Consider the following 16,380-nt stretch of genomic DNA (forward strand, 5'->3'; position numbering starts at 1 on the left):
TACTTATCCTGTACTGATCCTGAGTTACATCCTGTATTATACTCCAGAGCTGCACTCACTATTCTGCTGGTGGAGTCACTGTGTATATACATTACATTACTTATCCTGTACTGATCCTGATTTATATCCTGTATTATACTCCAGAGCTGCAATCACTATTCTGCTGGTGGAGTCACTGTGTACATACCTTACATTACTTATCCTGTACTGATCCTGAGTTACATCATGTATTATACTCCAGAGCTGCACTCACTATTCTGCTGGTGGAGTCACTGTGTACATACATTACTTATCCTGTACTGATCCGGAGTTATATCCTGTATTGTACTCCAGAGCTGCACTCACTATTCTGCTGGTGGAGTCACTGTGTACATACATTACGTTACTTCTCCTGTACTGATCCTGGTGTTACATCCTGTATTATACTCCAGAGCTGCACTCACTATTCTGCTGGTTGAGTCACTGTGTACATACATTACATTACTTATCCTGTACTGATCCTGAGTTACATCCTGTATTATACTCCAGAGCTGCAATCACTATTCTGCTGGTGGAGTCACTGTGTACATACATTACGTTACTTCTCCTGTACTGATCCTGAGTAACATCCTGTATTATACTCCAGAGCTGCACTCACTATTCTGCTGGTGGAGTCACTGTGTACATACATTACATTACTTATCCTGTACTGATCCTGTGTTATATCATGTATTATACTGCAGAGCTGCACTCACTATTCTGCTGGTGGAGTCACTGTGTACATACATTACGTTACTTCTCCTGTACTGATCCTGAGTAACATCCTGTATTATACTCCAGAGCTGCACTCACTATTCTGCTGGTGGAGTCACTGTGTACATACATTACATTACTTATCCTGTACTGATCCTGAGTTACATCCTGTATTATACTCCAGAGCTGCAATCACTATTCTGCTGGTGGAGTCACTGTGTACATACATTACATTACTTATCCTGTACTGATCCTGAGTTATATCCTGTATTATACTCCAGAGCTGCACTCACTATTCTGCTGGTGGAGTCACTGTGTACATACATTACTTATCCTGTACTGATCCTGAGTTATATCCTGTATTGTACTCCAGAGCTGCACTCACTATTCTGCTGGTGGAGTCACTGTGTACATACATTACGTTACTTCTCCTGTACTGATCCTGAGTAACATCCTGTATTATACTCCAGAGCTGCACTCACTATTCTGCTGGTGGAGTCACTGTGTACATACATTACATTACTTATCCTGTACTGATCCGGAGTTACATCATGTATTATACTCCAGAGCTGCACTCACTATTCTGCTGGTTGAGTCACTGTGTACATACATTACATTACTTATCCTGTACTGATCCTGAGTTACATCCTGTATTATACTCCAGAGCTGCAATCACTATTCTGCTGGTGGAGTCACTGTGTACATACATTACGTTACTTCTCCTGTACTGATCCTGAGTAACATCCTGTATTATACTCCAGAGCTGCACTCACTATTCTGCTGGTGGAGTCACTGTGTACATACATTACATTACTTATCCTGTAGTGATCCTGAGTTACATCCTGTATTATACTCCAGAGCTGCAATCACTATTCTGCTGGTGGAGTCACTGTGTACATACATTACATTACTTATCCTGTACTGATCCTGAGTTACATCCTGTATTATACTCCAGAGCTGCAATCACTATTCTGCTGGTGGAGTCACTGTGTACATACATTACATTACTTATCCTGTACTGATCCTGAGTTACATCCTGTATTATACTCCAGAGCTGCAATTACTATTCTGCTGGTGGAGTCACTGTGTACATACATTACTTATCCTGTACTGATCCTGAGTTATATCCTGTATTGTACTCCAGAGCTGCACTCACTATTCTGCTGGTGGAGTCACTGTGTACATACATTACGTTACTTCTCCTGTACTGATCCTGAGTAACATCCTGTATTATACTCCAGAGCTGCACTCACTATTCTGCTGGTGGAGTCACTGTGTACATACATTACATTACTTATCCTGTACTGATCCGGAGTTACATCATGTATTATACTCCAGAGCTGCACTCACTATTCTGCTGGTTGAGTCACTGTGTACATACATTACATTACTTATCCTGTACTGATCCTGAGTTACATCCTGTATTATACTCCAGAGCTGCAATCACTATTCTGCTGGTGGAGTCACTGTGTACATACATTACATTACTTATCCTGTACTGATCCTGAGTTACATCCTGTATTATACTCCAGAGCTGCAATCACTATTCTGCTGGTGGAGTCACTGTGTACATACATTACATTACTTATCCTGTACTGATCCTGAGTTACATCCTGTATTATACTCCAGAGCTGCAATCACTATTCTGCTGGTGGAGTCACTGTGTACATACATTACATTACTTATCCTGTACTGATCCTGAGTTACATCCTGTATTATACTCCAGAGCTGCAATCACTATTCTGCTGGTGGAGTCACTGGGTACATACATTACTTATCCTGTACTGATCCTGAGTTATATCCTGTATTATACTCCAGAGCTGTACTCACTATTCTGCTGGTGGAGTCACTGTGTACATACATTACATTACTTATCCTGTACTGATCCTGGAGTTACATCCTGTATTATACTCCAGAGCTGCACTCACTATTCTGCTGGTGGAGTCACTGTGTACATACATTACATTACTTATCCTGTACTGATCCTGAGTTACATCCTGTATTATACTCCAGAGCTGCACTCCCTATTCTGCTGGTGGAGTCACTGTGTACATACATTACATTACTTATCCTGTACTGATTCTGAGTTACATCCTGTATTATATTCCAGAGCTGCACTCACTATTCTGCTGGTGGGGTGACTGTGTATATACATTACATTACTTATCCTGTACTGATCCTGAGTTACATCCTGTATTATACTCCAGAGCTGCACTCACTATTCTTCTGGTGGAGTCACTGTGTACATACATCACATTACTTATCCTGTACTGATCCTGAGTTACATCCTGTATTATACTCCAGAGCTGCACTCACTATTCTGCTGGTGGAGTCACTGTGTACATACATCACATTACTTATCCTGTACTGATCCTGAGTTACATCCTGTATTATACTCCAGAGCTGCACTCACTATTCTGCTGGTGGAGTCACTGTGTACATACATCACATTACTTATCCTGTACTGATCCTGAGTTACATCCTGTATTATACTCCAGAGCTGCACTCACTATTCTGCTGGTGGAGTCACTGTGTACATACATTACATTACTTATCCTGTACTGATCCTGAGTTACATCCTGTATTATACTCCAGAGCTGCACTCACTATTCTGCTAGTGGAGTCACTGTGCACCAGCAGAATAGTGAGTGCAGCTCTGGAGTATAATACAGGATATAACTCAGGATCAGTACTAAGTAATGAATTTACAACTTTTTATGTAGATTAAATCTGAAAAAAACTGTAAAATGGTTTCCGAGGTGAACAGACCTTTCTACCGATAAGTAAATATGATGAATCATGGTTAAACATCATTACTTGCAGAACGTCATTCATCTTATGTCGTCTTTAATCAACGTTTGAGGATTTACAGCTTCGGAGTGTAGCCACATGGTAACGCGGAGATCGTGGTAGGAGAGGATTCAGCCGGAGGCTCTTAAGACCCAAACGTAGAGAATGCAAAAACAAAATTGATGCATCTCTCCACATTCGTTTCCATGCTGAAGGATTAACAGAATGCAAAACAAGTATAGATTACAGAACCCAAGTATAAGAACAACTGCAAAACAGGACCGGATAGTCCCCCTCAAGTGATCGTCCTCCTGCTGCCAGAACGTCATTTGCTATGTACAGGCCGTGATAATATGTAGCCATTATGTCTATCGAGGTAGAACAGATACATATAGGACTCATGTGAACTTCCTGTGCTGCAAAAAAAAGTCTCATTATTTTATAGCCGTTCATTAAAAAAAAAAAAAAATCTCTAAATTTAAATGGGGTTGTTAAGGATAAGAAAAACATGGCTGCTTTCTTCCTGAAACAGCGCCACACCTGTCAGTGGGCAGTGTCTGGTATTGCAGCACAGCTTCAGTTGTGGCACTGATTTTAGAAGAAAGCAGCCATGTTTTCCTACTCTAGACAGCCCCTTTAATCTGTTAGAAACTCTGTTCATTTCTTGGAAAGCTGGGTGACATCAACGTAGCTGCCATCCAGCTTTCTAAAGCTCTAAATAGCAATTCTGCCAAATTATGCAGAGACAAGACACAGACCCTGTTTTTAATATAGGTCGAATGAGGAAATAATTTGGCAGATATAGGATATGGCCAAGAGTCTGGGTAAACTGGGTGACGGCCCCCGTAGTCTGTCAAATCGGCTGTCACCCATCTTTTCCAGTAACAGATACAAATAAGGAATATCGCAATACAATTCCTTTTTCTGGTAAAGGTGGGTGACAACTAATAGGGCCACCGTGAGGGAGTCGTTATCCAGATTTTCCCTATGCTAAGCCTGTCTAGCTGTGTAGTGATACAGACGCGCCATGGCATAATTAGGCAGATTTGCCATTCAGGAGCCTGAGAAAGCGATCTCCGAAGGCGCTTTCCAAGAAGAAGAAACACAAAGATGGAAGAAGATCATGAAGTTGAGTTTACTGGGGTTTTCTTGCCCTTTGAGCCATTATATCCCCTATATGTAGACAGCGTTATTTTCCCCTACAGCTGGTTGTTCAATATTCGCACATTTCCCGCTCCCTGGCGTCTACCAGCCGCAACGACACAGAGAAAGCGACATTTACATGTAGAGAAGGATGAAGAGCGGGACGACCATCCTGAGTCTCAATGGTCCTGACGGCTGACGGATCCCGGGTGCCCAGCCTGGGCGCAATGACCTATTTACGGGCACGGACTCCTAGATGCCCTCAGTCTCAAGCTCTCTATAGACACATGGGCTGCAGCAGCCGCGGGATTTTTTTTATTTATTTTTTTTGCTTTCTGTGAGTGCGTCTCAAAGAAAGAACTGGAGCAAAACTTGATGGAGAAAGGCTACAGAACATAAAGAAATCATAGGGGGAGGAGGGGGAGAGAACAGAAAGCTAAATTGAATCAAATAAAGAGGAAGAGAGAGAGAGAAAGAAAGAAAAGTGAATGAAATAAACCCAAAACACACCTGTGCCAGGAGTTGCATAAATGAATCAACAATATCAGGATGGTCCCTGGGTCCTAAAAATATAATAAAGATGTAACTTAAGAGAAAATTATACAAACAGCAACTTAATCTCATATAAGTCATGTGATACAGAAAAGTTCACAGGGGGGGGGGATGCGAGGAGGGAGCGGGAAGGACAGAGGGGGGAGCGGGCAGGAAAGTGGATGGTCGGGGGAGGGGAGAAGTGAGGTGCGGGGATAAAAAGACATGAACAACTTGTCAAAGAAACAAAATTATGAGACTTGGAAAACCCAAAATATAGAACGAACAAATTAAAAAGAAAGATGCCTCAGACCCTGACCATCCCGCACACTCAAGACATCAGTGATGGAATGCGGAAGGAGGACGTGGACGAGTCAGCGGTCATGGAGCGCCGTCCCCGTACAGAGCGAGGGATGGGGGCCCCTGAAGAGCCACCTGAAAGATGGCCGCTGTCCTTCTCCAGACCTATGACCTGGATAACATGTCCTGCGAGGAGCCGGTAACATTGTATCACTCGTCCTACTCACGCGTTTCAGTATTTGCCTAGTCTTCTGCACGTGAAGCTCGATCGCTGTATATTAAAAAAAAAACTGCAACTTTTTTTTCTATAGACGGAGTCTCCATTTCTCAAAGGCTAAAAACCCTTCTGACCGAATCCTGCTCACACAGCTGATGGGATTGTTACAATGTATGCAGCGTAGGTAATTCTCTATGAGTAATAAACAGCAGCGGTACAATTTTCTTTCATGTCCTGAGGGTTTGCGACAATGTATCAATGTATATAAGAGCCGTCAGGCCCCCTGCACACGGCCGGAGCCATAATTACGTTCTGTGATTATGGCTACGGACGGCCGCGGACAGTCACCCATTTGCGGGCCGTGCTCTCATTATAAAGTACGGGAACACGGTCCGTAAAAATCAAAAAAATAGGACATGTCCTATTTTTTGCGGATCATTTCTACGGCCCGGACACCTTCCTGTAAATATATGGGAAGGTGTCCGTGGGCCATACAAATTAATGGATCAGTATTTTGATCCGCAATTACGGTCCCTAATTGCGGATCAAAATTGCGGTCTGGAAAACAGGTTGTTCAGCTCAGGGAGGATTGCCTAATAACCTTTCAGCTGCCAGAAGTATTAGGTCTAGACCTGCTCACTCATCTGACGGGTTTGTTACAATGTATACGTCAAAACTGTACACCGGAAGACCAGGACAGGAAAGGGATTTGTTCTGCTGTTATGTTTAATTCAGAGGATTGTCTAAACTGATACATTGTACAAAACCCAGCAGCTGTAATAAGGACTAGGCCAGGACCAATTTTCAGCCTCTGGTTGTAAACACCAAAACAAAAATGTTTCCATTTGATGGCAGCAAACAGAGATCTTGAAAAGATTAACTGAAGCCGGAAGTCTGTTTTAAAGTTGTTGGACTTTGCATTATACAATGATTAAGCTATATTCACATGAGACCGGACGCGCTTTAAGGATCACCTTATGATCCCGGCCCGACATGGCTTTATTAGTTCAAGCCTACGGACTGAGGGGGACCGCCGCGTGCAATGCAAAACAGGGAAGAGAACGCAGAACAGTGAGAAGTGGAGAGAACATGATCTACACCCCAGGTTTAACAGCCGTGACATCACAGGTGACAAAGACCCCCCCCCCCCCCCTCAAGTTTTAGGTAAATACATCTTAATCATTGTATAATAAGTCCTGCAGCTTTATAATCTACTTGGTTTCAATACCTCACCATTTTCAAGATCACTACTTCCTGTCTTTGAATGGGATCGTTGATTCAGTCCTGCTCACATAAAGGCTGGACTTGTTACAGTGTTTCAGTATAGAGCGATCAGCCTGGAGTACAGGACAGGAGAGAGATATCAGCCTGGAGTACAGGACAGGAGAGAGATATCAGCCTGGAGTACAGGACAGGAGAGAGATATCAGCCTGGAGTACAGGACAGGAGAGAGATATCAGCCTGGAGTACAGGACAGGAGAGAGATATCAGCCTGGAGTACAGGACAGGAGAGAGATATCAGCCTGGAGTACAGGACAGGAGAGAGATATCAGCCTGGAGTACAGGACAGGAGAGAGATATCAGCCTGGAGTACAGGACAGGAGAGAGATATCAGCCTGGAGTACAGGACAGGAGAGAGATATCAGCCTGGAGTACAGGACAGGAGAGAGATATCAGCCTGGAGTACAGGACAGGAGAGAGATATCAGCCTGGAGTACAGGACAGGAGAGAGATATCAGCCTGGAGTACAGGACAGGAGAGAGATATCAGCCTGGAGTACAGGACAGGAGAGAGATATCAGCCTGGAGTACAGGACAGGAGAGAGATATCAGCCTGGAGTACAGGACAGGAGAGAGATATCAGCCTGGAGTACAGGACAGGAGAGAGATATCAGCCTGGAGTACAGGACAGGAGAGAGATATCAGCCTGGAGTACAGGACAGGAGAGAGATATCAGCCTGGAGTACAGGACAGGAGAGAGATATCAGCCTGGAGTACAGGACAGGAGAGAGATATCAGCCTGGAGTACAGGACAGGAGAGAGATATCAGCCTGGAGTACAGGACAGGAGAGAGATATCAGCCTGGAGTACAGGACAGAGATATCAATGATACATTGTAACAAAGCCATCAGCTACGTGAGCAGATCTAGGCCTTTCAGCCTCTGAATGTATATTCCCATTCACGGATAGTATTCGGAGGTCCTGAGAATGGTGGGAAATTAAAAGAAAGTATATTGGAAAGTTGCAGGACTTTTCTATGAACTAGGATTACGTTTTATTATAGAAGGAAGTGGCGAAATGCGACCATTACGGAGGAAAAAGCTGCAAAGATTGGATTATAGAGCTACATGTGACAATGTTAGACATGGACCCTACGGAGGCATCTGTTACGCATATCGTCAGCCTCGCGCATTCATTTTCTGCTTCCATTGTAGGAGTATACTTAGGGTACAAAACACATATGGAGTATAATCCACTATGGATTTGCAGGAAAATGTCAATGGGCACAACCCTTTCCATTTAAATTTATCAGAACATATTGTAACCAAGTCAACACACTGCACAGAGTCTAAAATAGAGTGGCTAATGCTAAAAGATCTGGGCTAGCAGCAGAGACGGGCGGTTCAGAGTACGATGCACGCTCTGAATATTGTACATTACAGTATTTCCCAGAACAGATCAAAGTAATTCTGCATGACCTCCGCATTTCCAGGGGAGAACCGCGTCTGCAGAACCAATCTATGTCCCCGGACTGAGGGTATCCGCTAAGCGATGCGGTAATTGGTCTGAATGTACTATATCCGTTATGTCCTGTAGTAGCAGTGGTGACACCTGCTGGCCATTAGTGGTACTGCCACACTCACCAATCAGATCACGAGGTACAGAAAGTGCAACAGAAATAATTCTCCCTCTTAAAATGAACTTGTACTTTTTATCTTCATAACAAAATAATAAAACGTATGATCAGTGAGGGAATCATCTCTTACTGGCACGAGATCAATTCAGAACAGTAATGACTGGATCATAAAGTCATGCCGGTCATCAGTCAATAAGAATGTGTGTGAACGTTACCTTGTGGACCAGCAGCGAGGGGCTCGGTTGGAAATTGGTTAAATGGTTTTAACCTGAATTCTCATTCAAAGGTTTTCTGGGACTTTAATATGGATGGCCTGCCCATAGGATAGGAAGCAGTATTTGATCTGTGGGGCTCTGACTATTCAACAGATTCAGGAGCGCCTCATGCCCTTCATTATTAACCACGTACAGTCCTGTGCCTGGGTGAATAATGACGGGGACTCTATTTATTAAGGTCATTGCTAAGCAACAGCCATGGAAAGTGGGTGACAATGCCGGACCACCTCTCTCCGGTCACTCAGGGGATGGTAACATGTACTAATCACACGTCTCTAGGGGGCATGAGACGCCAACCAGTCCCCATGGCTCCCAACTAAGCTGTAGTGGAATTGCATCGGGGCACAGGAGCACGGTCGTTTTCCTACTCATGTTCCCCTCAGGGTAAGTCACTGCATGGTTATTATTTTGCCCTGTAGGGGGCATATGCTTTACATGTTTGTACTGGACCCATTACAGGTCCACAGAACTGGATCATGCATGGCCGCCAGGTTTGACCATACATGTGTAGGCCTGTTGCATGTCATACTCGGTATATAACTGGGCCTGGGGTAAACTCAATACTCTGCTCTTGTTATTTTTCCTGAGGGTGATCCATTCAAATGTATGTTTTTAAATCTGTCTGTATTTAAGGGCCTGTTCACATCACCGTTCGCTTTCCGTCGGAGGTTTCCGTCGGGTGGACCCCGCAACGGAAAGTGAAACCGCAGCTTCCGTTCGTCACCATTCTGGCAGGTTTCCGTTTTAACGACGGAATCAATAGCGGAGTCGACTGCGCTATTGATTCCGTCGGACAAACGGAAACCTGCCGGAATGGTGACGAACCATTAGCGATGTTTCCGTCACCATTGACATTAATGGTGACTGAAACGGAAGCTGTGGTTTCAGTTTCACTTTCTGTTGCGGGGCTCACCCGACGGAACCCCAGAACGGAAAGCGAACGGTGATGTGAACAGGCCCTAATAAAGAATATTATCTCTTTAGACAACGAGCTCTGTGGAGTTTTTGTAGGATATTCAGTCCCCAAACTCTGAAGCATGAGAGTCCAGTCACACGTTGCGTTGCCGTAATTTTTTTTTTTTTTACTGCAACCGCATTGAAAAATGCACCAAATCGCTGCAAAAACGCGTGTGGTTTTCTAACCGCACCCCAACCACAATGTGTGAACGGACCCGGTCTCTGCAATAGGTTTAGTTTCTGCTCTTCCGAGGACTCTCGAGTGATGGGATAGTCCTGAAGTTTGGACTCCTTAGATTATTATCATTTCTGTTACTTTCACATTCATTTGCTTGTATATCAACGACAGCACGGGACGGGCCGCGCACGCTTCTCATGTGACAGATCTCATCAGGACATGAATATTGTCTGACTCAATAGTTGGAAGTGTATTTGGTGGCTGATGGTCATAGACCTGACAAGAGAAACCGAAACCTGACCGAGAGTGGTCGTCATCCCCTCAGTCTTTAGACCGTCGTGCTCGGACTAAACTCTGTTCAAGGTGGGCAAGAAAGACAAACATGGACTGGAAGGGAGAGGTTGTGGTGAATTGGAAACTGACCACATACATAAAAAGGAAGTTTTCATTCTATGTCCTATAGTAATCTCAGTGAGCGTCAACCATGTGAGTTTCCCTTTAAACGACCTCATGTCTGCGCATTGAAAAGCTGCCGCTGACAACACAAGGGACCCGTTCTGGCGTCACCTGTGACATTATATTGTACGCGGCTTTTCCCATAACACACTCCTGGGGGAGGGGGGGGTTTAGGTCGGACTTTTCCCTAGACTCTGCTGTGTAGCGGATCGCCCCGTGGGACCGGATATTATAATTTTATACTATTGTACAACATGGTATGAACATCTCCCCATTAGAAACCCTCAGCGAGTGCCAGAACGTCATCTAGGAAGAGAAGGGCTGCAGTTACAGCGCGGAGAGTGGCCATCCCGGGGTAACTAACCTTGCTGAAAAAGCGACAGGGTCAGAGAGGTGACCAGCAGGAAAAGGGCTCGGATGGGAGGGAAGTGCACGGGCTCATTGGCAAAAATATGAACCATCTGTAAGAAAACAAAACGAGAGCACCAGGTATTACCGAATTACAAGATAATGTCCAGCTACCACCTAATCAATCTATAGGATCCAACACTGTAAACAATGAATATATTATACAGATTGGAATTCATAGATTAGTATTTTTAGGTGTCGTTTATGTGACTTCCTGTCTGGAATGAATGGGTACTGGGAACCTTGTTCAGCGTTCAGACCCCCATCAATCCCACTCTTAAGCCATATTCATTTAATATAACATGAATGTGTCAATCACGGGCGGATTCTTCAAGTCTTTAGTCCTTTTTCAGAGTATAAGATGTCGCTGGGATAAGCCGCTTACCTGCCGTGTCAGATCAATGGCAGACGCCTGGGGAATTGTACTGTACATTTGACCCAGCATCTCGCATAACTGAGGAACGATGGGGGCAAAATCATCCAGCAGCGTCTTGACAGACTTCTCAAATATGGTGCACACGGCCTGCGGGAGAGAATGGAGGTGGTCAAGATTAATAACAAAGAGGTAAAGCGCCGCAGAGGGATATTACTAGGGCCGGTCTGCTGCAGCCCAAATCAATGCAACCCACATGCAGAAAATAATGTAGAGCCCGGCGACATAACAACATGATCCAGCCTGATAATAACCAGAACCGAAATGCTAAATAAATCATCACACATAAAAAGGGAAGATAAAGCTAAGTTCACATGAAGTATTTTTGCCAAGTTTTTTGACACGGAAACTGCGCCAAAAACGGCCCGAAAATACATCCCATTGATTTCAATGGGAGGCGGAGGCTTCTTTTTCCCGCGAGCGGTAAAACCGCCTCGCGGGAAAAAGAAGCCACATGCCCTATCTTTGGGCGTTTACGCCTCTGACCTCCCATTGACTTCAATGGGAGGCAGAGAAAGCGTATTTTGCGGCGTTTTATGCCCATGGCGTTCAATGGCCGTGGGCGAAAAACGCAGCGAAAATCGGTGTGCAGGGAGAGGAAAATCTGCCTCAAACGTCAAAACGGAATTTTGAGGCAGAAATTCCGCCTGCAAAAAACTCTGTGTGAACATAGCCTACTAATATGTTCACACGGAGTATTTTGGGGGAGGAATATCTGCCTCAAAGCTCCAAACGGAATTTTGAGGCAGATATTCCTCCCCCAAAATACTCTGTGTGAATAGCAATTATCGCGCCGTTTTTCGCCCGCGGCCATTGAGCGCCGCTCCTGCCTCCCATTGAAGTCAATGGGAGGTCAGAGGCGGAAGCGCCCGAAGATAGGGCATGTCGCTTCTTTTTCCCGCGAGGCAGTTTTACTGCTCGCGGGAAAAAGACGCCGACGCCTCCCATTGAAATCAATGGGAGGCGTTCTCGGGCCGTTTCTGCCGAGTTTTGCGACGCGGTTTCCGCGTCAAAAAACTCGGCAAAAGACCCCGTGTGAACATAGCCTTAGAGGGACGCAGCCAAGGAAGAGGAGATTAGGAAGGGAGAAACGTCACACCCACAGCAAACAAGATCAGTGGAATATTCTCTTTTTTCAGTTTCCTTATACGAACCTCCACAACCTGAGCGTCATTCAGCCAAGTGCTGAGAACCTTCCTGATCAGCTGGAAAACCTGCTGCAGAACCAGGACAACCTGCGAGACACAAGATACAGCAATGAGACCGGAAGACGCCCTGCTGGTTATATCGATCATGCTGGATTTACAGGATAGGAGGTCATGGACAAAGCAGTTATAGGAGTATATTGTGTGATAACAGGGTGCAATGTCATAACTTTACCTGCTTCCTTAGGGCTCATTCAGACCAGCGTGAATCTCGTCCGTGTGATGAGACAACGCACAGAACACGGACCCATTGATTTCAATGTGGCTATTCACACATACGTGAGTTTTCATGCAGCGAGAGTCCGTTGTGTGAAACTCACTGCATGTCCTATATTGGTGCGTTTTCACGCAATTAGTCGCCCACTGCAGTCAATGCGTGCGTGAAAACCACGGACAGCACATGGATGACCAATCCGTGTTTCACGCATCAATTACATTGAAAAAAAAAAAAGAGAAGTGCTTGCAAGTCCGTGAAAAACACGCATCACACGCCAGGCACACTGATGCAGAACGCAACGCACACGGACAGAGTTACGCACGTTTTGTGTGACTGTCGCCTTGAGGTTTCGGAGTGTTCTCCAGCACGATCTGATACATACTTTATATTGCTGAGCCGTTTATCTTGCCCATAAAGCTAAAAGCATTTTTCGATATTCTTGGATAATCTTCAGCTTCGCACTTTGCGGTTTTCTTGCAGTTTGTTTTTTATTAACAGGTTCCCGACCGCTGGCCGTAAATATACGGCCAGCGGTCAGGGTCTCTAAAGTCCGGCGTATAGTATATATACGGCCGCACTTCAGAGACTGTGCACGCGCGATCGCGTGCACACAGCTCTATGCCCTGGCTGTTGCTAACAGCCACGGGCACTGGGCAGAATGTCAGGGGTCAATCTTTTGACCCCTGAACATGTGATCGCTGTGACAACCAATCACAGCGATCACATGCATTTCTGCATAGAAAACAGTGTGCACGCGATCGCGTGCACACAGCCCTGTGCCCACGCTGTTACCAACAGCTCTGGGCACTGGGCAGAGTATCAGGGACCAATCTGATGGTCCCTGATCATGTGGTCGCTGTGAAAACCTATCACAGCGACCACATTTGTTTTATTTAGACTTTTCTGGCAGTAAATCTCCTGCCTCTTTTCTTCTCCTCAAACATTGTTTCAGTTTGAGGAGAAGAAGAGACTCGGGAGAATTGCTGCCAGAAGATTACAGTGAAAAAAAATACAGTTACACTCTAAAACATTCTCTGTATAGATAGATTTCTATCTATCTATACAATCTATCTATCCATCTATCTTTTTTTCTATATATCTACCTTTCTATCTTTTATTCTATTAGAATAGGCAGGTAGGGAGTATATAATTATATATATATCCACATATATATAATATATATAGCAATAGCGGTTTATTTTTTTGTTAGCGGTAGTGTAGATATATATAGCAGTTAGTTTGTGTGTTTTATAAAAAAAACAAAAAAAAAAACAATTTGTTTAGTTAGTGTTAGTTACGTTATGGCGAGGAAGTTGTTTAGCGCCGAGGAGGCATACGCCATGCTGTGGTCTGAGTCGGAGACCGCATCAGAGATGGCGTCCGAGATGGAACCTGTTTTAGGTAGTGACGATGACAGCGTCACTTCAGGTTCATCTTCAGGGGACGTTGTCCCTGATGCAGTCGAAACTGCAGAACATGAAAGCGCAGGGCCAAGTAGCGCTGTAGCACGGGACAGCCTGGTCCCTCCAGTCCAGGCTCTTGTATGGGCACCTGCCCCATCTTTTGGGCCTAGAATCCACGGATTTACGGCCACTCCTGGCATAACCGTGGACAATACAAATTTTGTCCAAATGGATTACTTCCATTTATTTATAACGGACGACATCCTAAATCAGATTGTCCACGAAACAAATTTATATGCCACGCAATATATAAGGCAGAAACCTTCATCCACCCATGCCAGAGATTGGACGCCCACCAATTTGCAGGAATTAAAAATTTTTTTGGGGCTCACCCTAAATATGGGTATTGTCAAAAAGCCCTCCATTAGGTCTTACTGGTCAACAAGACCCGCCCAAGCCACCCCAGTATATTCTGCAGTAATGCCCAGGTCTCGTTATGAGACAATAATGAGGTTCCTCCACTTCAACGGCAATGCACAGGCCCCCCCAAGTACCGATGCAAACCGGGATCGGTTGTTCAAAATAAGACCGCTAATAAATTCCCTGAATAATTTATTTCTGCAACTCTACACCCCTGAGCAGAATGTAAGTGTGGACGAATCCCTCCTCAACTTTCATGGCAGACTTAGCTTTCGCCAATATCTTCCTTCAAAAAGGGCAAGATATGGCGTTAAGCTCTACAAATTGTGTGAAAGCGGGTCAGGATATACCACCGCCTTCATGATTTATGAAGGGCGGGACCGCTCAATAAATGTTCCTGGATGCCCCCCTGATCTTTCCACCAGCAGTAAGATCGTGTGGGAGATCATGCAGCCTCTGCTTCACAAGGGGTACCACCTGTACTGTGATAATTTTTATTCCAGTGTGCCCCTGTTTAGGCATTTGCATGCTGCAAGGACTGGGGCATGTGGTACCATGCGCAAAAACAGAATTGGTTTTCCACAGCAATTAGTGGGGAAGCGCATGGTAAAGGGGGACTCCTGTGCTTATGCATCCGAGGAATTGCTGGCGGTCAAGTTCAGGGATCGCAAAGATGTGTATGTGCTAAGCACGATTCATACCGCAGGAACAGTGGCAGTGAGGGAAAGAGGGGCAACATCGGACAAGCACAAACCAGTGAGCGTGTCCGAATATAACAAGTACATGGGGGGGGTGGATTTAAGCGACCAGGTTTTACAGCCCTATTTAGTAAAACGCAAAACTAAAACCTGGTACAAAAAGGTGGCCATTTATTTGTTACAGGTGGCAAATCCACAACTCATTTGTGCTCTATAAAAAAAACAGAGGCAGAGACACATACCTGGATTTCCAGGAGAAAATTATTGAAGGCCTCATTTTTGATGTTCAGGACACCCGAGAATGCCCCCAGTCTGAGGATGTCACGCGACTGACTGAAAGACACTTCATCAGTCGGATTCCCCCAACACCAACCAGAAGCAACCCCCAGAAAAAGTGCCGCGTCTGCAGAAAAGACGGGCACCGCAAAGATTCCCGATATTTCTGTCCCTCATGTCCCTCGCAACCAGGCCTGTGCATTGAGCCATGTTTTAAAAAATACCACACTGTTCTGAATGATTAGATTTTAGTTAATTTGTTGAAAATATATTTGCCCTACATTACGTTTTTATTTTTCCCCTGATTTTACTCCAAGGGTGAGGGAGGGAATGGGTGGGGGGTGGATGTCATGTTTGCATATTCTCTAAAGTTCATCTGCTGGAGAGCTCCATTTGCATAAACCTGCAATTTCTTATTTTAGAAAACCCCAAAAAATAAATTCCTATTATACCCCTAGATGAATATTTTGGGATTTCTGCTTCGAGAGCAGATATTTTGGGTGTTATAGAAACTCTGTTGAGTTTTGTAAAACCAGCTTTGAAAAAAAGCGATTTGTGAAATAATCTTCTTCTATCCTCCGCCCTCCTACTTCTCGATGTGATAAATAAGGCCACATATTTGGTATCCCCGTGCACGGGAGAAGTGGCAGAATGTGAACGGAGATTAATTTTGACCGTGGTCTATACCGTGTGTGAAAAATGCTCAAGTAAACTGACGCATTTGCTAAAAAATTGCTAATTTTATTTTGATCCATCTTATTCAAGAAACTTTCAGAAGAAAACTGGACTGTCTAAAAATATGATAAACCCCTTGAAGGAAACCTTGTGGGGTCTACTTGTGTGAATGAAGTCATTTATGGGGTGTTTCTAATGTTTCAGCAGCAT

General features: G+C 44.6%; 1 protein-coding gene across 1 annotated transcript in view; it reads right to left on the reverse strand.

The window, feature by feature from the left end:
* Positions 1 to 4,980: 4,980 nt before the first annotated feature.
* IPO13 (importin 13) overlaps positions 4,981 to 16,380 on the reverse strand; it is a 49,882-nt gene continuing 38,482 nt past the window's right edge. The window contains 4 exon segments of the mRNA XM_075832624.1: positions 4,981 to 5,228; positions 10,800 to 10,896; positions 11,229 to 11,366; positions 12,431 to 12,511. Of these exon segments, the coding sequence (XP_075688739.1) occupies positions 5,014 to 5,228; positions 10,800 to 10,896; positions 11,229 to 11,366; positions 12,431 to 12,511 (531 nt within the window). The 3' untranslated portion in view covers positions 4,981 to 5,013.

The sequence above is a fragment of the Rhinoderma darwinii genome, chromosome 7 (genome assembly GCF_050947455.1).
Source record: "Rhinoderma darwinii isolate aRhiDar2 chromosome 7, aRhiDar2.hap1, whole genome shotgun sequence".
In the NCBI taxonomy this organism is placed as follows: domain Eukaryota; kingdom Metazoa; phylum Chordata; class Amphibia; order Anura; family Rhinodermatidae; genus Rhinoderma; species Rhinoderma darwinii.